The sequence below is a fragment of the Conger conger genome, chromosome 7 (assembly GCF_963514075.1).
Source record: "Conger conger chromosome 7, fConCon1.1, whole genome shotgun sequence".
Lineage (NCBI taxonomy): Eukaryota > Metazoa > Chordata > Actinopteri > Anguilliformes > Congridae > Conger > Conger conger.
In genome coordinates this window covers 56,734,518-56,739,517 of record NC_083766.1, presented here as the reverse complement: position 1 = coordinate 56,739,517, position 5,000 = coordinate 56,734,518, and the positions used below count along the sequence as shown (strand labels likewise).

At 45.9% G+C, this 5,000-nt stretch overlaps 1 protein-coding gene across 1 annotated transcript in view; it reads left to right on the top strand.

Moving 5' to 3' along the window:
- grik1a (glutamate receptor, ionotropic, kainate 1a) overlaps window positions 1-5,000 on the top strand; it is a 59,086-nt gene that overhangs the window by 51,591 nt on the left and 2,495 nt on the right. The window contains exons 14-15 of the mRNA XM_061248037.1: window positions 525-750; window positions 2,481-2,731. Coding sequence (XP_061104021.1) covers window positions 525-750; window positions 2,481-2,731 — 477 coding nt within the window. The remainder of the gene's footprint in view (window positions 1-524; window positions 751-2,480; window positions 2,732-5,000) is intronic.

Sequence of the window (5,000 nt, the reverse complement as noted above, 5' to 3'; positions counted from 1 at the left end):
CACTGTGGACATACCTTCAAAACGGAGTCCATATTTCTTTCGCATTGCGTCGTTTTTGTAGCACATTAAATCGTGCCGCACATTGGAATGTTGTATGTATAAGAACATAAGAATGACTAATGTGGAGAGCAGGCCATTCGGCCAGTCTAGGCTTACCATTTACCCACAGACCAGAAAGTACCCAGGACTGCAGCAAGCCTGGCCTTCAACAAACTAAGGGACTCTGATCACGTGCCCACACATTTAAGTCAGCAGGGCAAATGCTGAGATTGATTTCAATTAACCTTTTAAGGTGTGAGGTCACAAATGTGATTAGATGTTCTTGACTGAACATTCTAATGGTGATGCAACAATCACTACTGGTAATATAAAGCAATGGAGTTCTAGAACACTCCAGAAAACATTCCATTCTCTCGAAAGGGTTACAACGCGTGCGGGAAATGCTCTTACGTCCGCCCGCCCGCCTGCCTGCCCTCACGCCAGGCTTGTGAATTTGTCTCATTCCGTTTCTTCTCTTTTCTCAGAAATCTAAAATCTCCACGTATGAAAAGATGTGGGCTTTCATGAGCAGCCGGAAAAGCACGGCCCTGGTGAAGAACAACCGGGAGGGCATTCAGAGAGTGCTCACCACGGACTACGCCCTCCTCATGGAGTCCACCAGCATCGAATACATCAGCCAGCGCAACTGCAACCTCACGCAAATCGGAGGACTGATAGACTCTAAAGGCTACGGTGTAGGAACTCCTATTGGTAGGTTTCAACCAGGACCATTAGCGCTGTTCACTGTCCAGCAGGGACTAGTGTCCGTCTGTGAAGGGACTAAAAGTACATTTATCTTTGGACGGCCAATTTTGTCCAAAAAAAGACAGGGCGAGTGGGGCGTCTTTTCTGCACTTTGCTCTATTGTGTCCGTGAAAAGATAGCTGGGATGGTTCTCAGGGGAAGCCTGACGGGGTAAAAGCATTTGGAAGCTTTCGCAGAATTGGCGCTGGGCAGGTGACGTGTGTACACCCAGAGAATCCGAGTTAAACCCCTGTCCCTAGTGCCCATTCATTTTCAACAACTGATGATTTTTAACTGGAAAATCCAGAAAGTAATTTCAGGCTCCAATTACAAAAGGCTGTCCGGTAATGACTGCGAGGTGAATTATATGCAGTTTTTCTTTTAGAGAGCAGCCCAAGGGGGCTTTCTGAATTAAAGATTCATCTCTCCTCTCTCTCCCTCTCTCTCTTTCTCTCTCTCCCTATCTTTCTCTCTCTCTCTCTCCCTCTCCCTCTCTCTCTCTCTCCTTCCCGCTTCCTTTCAGTCTTCATATATCATTTCTTATTTATATACTCAAAGGGGCTCTCTGTTTAAATTTCTAACACTTAATTGGGCATTTTAAAGCACTTTTTCTTTCTTCCTTCCCCCATTCTCATTTTGTGACCATTTAAATCTCTCTCCCTCTTTCTCTCACTTGCTCTCCCTCTCATTCTATCCCTCTCCTTCCCTCTATTTTTCTCTCTTCCTGTCTACTTCACTGGCATTTAACCAATGCCATTATCCAGATTCACAATGTAAACAAGTGGAAAGATTAGGGATCGAAGTGCAGACAGCTAATTCCCTGGAGGGAAGAAGTGCAAGTAGTGTAGACTTGATTGACTACTTGACAAGTACCCCACTGGACAGTAATCTAAGGTGTACAAACAAGAACATTAACCCTTTAAGGTGTGAGAACACAAATATGTGATTAGAATATTCTTAACTGAACAATCTAATTCTGAATTGAAAGCACTGGTGTTCTAGAACAGAGACTTTCTAGAATGTTGACAAAAAGACATTCCAAAAAAGCCTGCCAGTCTTTTCTTAGGCTCTCTGAGTATCAGAGCAACGAGAGCCGTCTAGTGCGATCTCTAGACCATTGCGGTTTGGAAATCCAGAGCACTACGCCCTGGGAGAGCACTCAGGGCATGCACTGGAAGCTCTGGCTGAAGAGACTGTTTATCCTGGCGTCCGAACATAAAAAAAAAAAACATCTGAAGAAATGGGTAAAGAGACTATTGTTGTAGGTGAATTCACAAATTCCTGCACGCTCCATCACATTCAAATCACACAGCACCGAAACCAGAGCAGAGCCCTCTGCCATGTCACAGTCAATGTTTATTCTGAGTACCCGTTGTAACGAATGAAACCTTGTGAACTAGGCATGTATTTCCCCCAACTACAGTTCTCTGGAATGAGCATCTACAGGTGATCTGTAGGCGCTGTGGAAACGTGGCTACATCAAGCAGGGAAACCGTGAGAGTGGGTGGGGGGGATTGCGTTTGAGGAATGGGGCTTGCGATGGGGCTTCAGGACTGGCCTGGGTGGGGTGAGGGAAGGGCCTGGGGCCAGAGTTTGGGGCAGAGTGCACAGGGGTTTGGGTGAGGGTGAGCGGAGTGCGCTGTATCCCAACGCCGTGGACACAGCGGGTGATATAAACGCCCTCTCTCCCGGCGCAGGCTCTCCCTACAGGGACAAGGTGACCATCGCCATCCTGCAGCTGCAGGAGGAGGGGAAGCTCCACATGATGAAGGAGAAGTGGTGGAGGGGCAACGGCTGCCCGGAGGAGGACAGCAAGGAGGCCAGCGCCCTGGGCGTGGAGAACATCGGGGGCATCTTCATCGTGCTGGCCGCCGGCCTCGTCCTCTCCGTGTTCGTGGCCATCGGAGAGTTCATCTACAAAGCCCGCAAGAACACCGACATCGAGGAGGTGAGTACAGACGCAAATAAATAAATGATCGGTCTTTGTCCCAAACATTATGGAGGGCACTGTATATGCCACTATCAGATTAGTGAAAACAAAAGTTTCATAATTTTGCAGTACAACATTTCAATTTGACTGTAGAAAAATAAATAAAAGTAAAATTATACTGTGATACTTTTCGGTAGACCGTTTTATCCTTGCATAATCTTCACATTTCAGGTTATTTTTCATTTGACGGTGTTGTCATAGCAACATGGATATTCCAATAAATAAGACTCTTTTAATTTACCAATGGTAATTCATATTTGAAATGAGACATGTCTTCTATCTTGAGAATACCCCGGCATTGATATTTCCAGACGTAAACAAATTAGGCAGACCATAGTGGAAAAGTTACAGAATACACTTTTATGTTCGGAATGTAATTAATATTGGTCTGGGTAAGACTTAATTTCCCACAGCTCAGAAGGCTGAATAATATGCTCCAACTTGCTGCCCAACCCTGTTCCTGGAGATCTACTATCCCATGGGTTTTCATTTCCGCCCTAATTTGTTATTTAATTCAGCCTTAGTTTTCTTTTGGCACTCCTGATTCTACTAATTTGCAATGAGATGTCTAGCTGTAGAGTGAGGTGAGCTTTGATAGGGCTGGAGTGAAAACCTACAGGAAATTGGATCTCCAGGAACAGGGTTGGGCAGCCCTGCTCTAGCTGTTGAATGAGGTGTGCTTTGTTAGGGTTTGGGTGAAACCCTACAAGACGGTAGATCTCCAGGAACAGGGTTGGGCAGCCCTGCTACAGCTCCACCATCTTGGCTCTTTGGGTGCCTTTTTAGAAGGGTTTTTGGTGGGGGAGCTGAGCCTTGAATAGCCATACGGTTCTTCATGCATGAATTTCTTGTTTGTACAGTTTTGTTGTAACTTGTTTGCTTGTACTTTTCTTTCATTCATGAAGTCGCACCTTCATGTCTTCTGACAGTCCAAACTGTTTATTTACTTTATTTGCCGTGTCTTCCATGTTTTACTATTCGTCTGTACATATGCATTCATCTTCTTGTTTTGCTTTGTGTTCCGTTTTTCGGTTTTGACTCCTGTTCCGTTGTCTGCCCCGCGCCCAAGGCCTTTTGTTACTATTACGGGGTGCAGTCCAAGCCCCCGCCCCGCCGCCTCTCCAACGCCTCCTCCGATTCGTCCTTATCCACGGACGTGGAATGCGGTAAACTCCTCCAGGAAGATCTTTTGCACTCTCCGCGCTAGGTTCCGCACCGCGTAGTTGTGTGCTTTGTGAAAAGGTGTGTCCGTGGCCCTTCAGAAACGGGGCCCCCTCTGCCCCGAACTCTGGCCCCAGGCCCTTCCCCCACCCCACCCTGGCTAACCCCTAAGCCCCATCGCTCCCCCCAGTCCCCCCAAACTGCATCCCTCAAACACAATGCCCGTCCACTCTCCCTGTTTCCCTGCCCGGTGTAGCTACGTTTCCACAGCACCTACAATGTAGAAGCTCATTTCTGAAAAGAGTTCTAAATCATGGGACTTGGCAACCGAGAGCTGATCTTTTAGGGAAAAATGCAAGCCCTGGTTCACACTGTTTCATTTCTTACAAGGGGTACAGAACAATGGCTTCTCGATGCAGAATTTGCACATTAACTCTGTGACATGGCAGAGGGATATCTATACTGTTTTGTATAAATAGCACACACACACACAGATGGCTGTAGAAACTCCCCTCCTTCACTTAGTTCTATTATACTGTGAGGTGCACCTCATCAGGTGAAATCCTGAAAAAATAATAGCGGGATGTATCTCAAAGCAGGAGTTTGCTGGATAATTTCACCCAGTAAAACCTGGAACTACTTCAGTCCCGGCTTTGGAAGGGTTCTGGGTTTTACTCTGCGACCTTATCACGTATCCAGTTAACGCAGTAATCCTGCTTTGTGACATACCCCCCGGTAAGGATCGACACTAAATTCTCAAACAGCATGCACCCATGTATCCCAGCATGCTTTGCTTGGTTTATGCCAATCAGAAATCAGGGTTCAGATTGATCAGGAGATGGTGTGCTCTTTATGATGTCATAAAGCAAAGTGAACAAGGGGTGGAGTAGACGCATCTTAAAGTGTCAAGTGGGCTTAAGCAAAAAAAAATAATAATAATAATTCAAGCTCATTAAAGCAAAACGTTTCTTAGAGCGGAATATATTAGTGCATTGAGTTTGACCTTGTCCCATGATGAAGGTCAAAAACAGGAGAAGATTACAGATCTGACATTTTAAAGTCATTA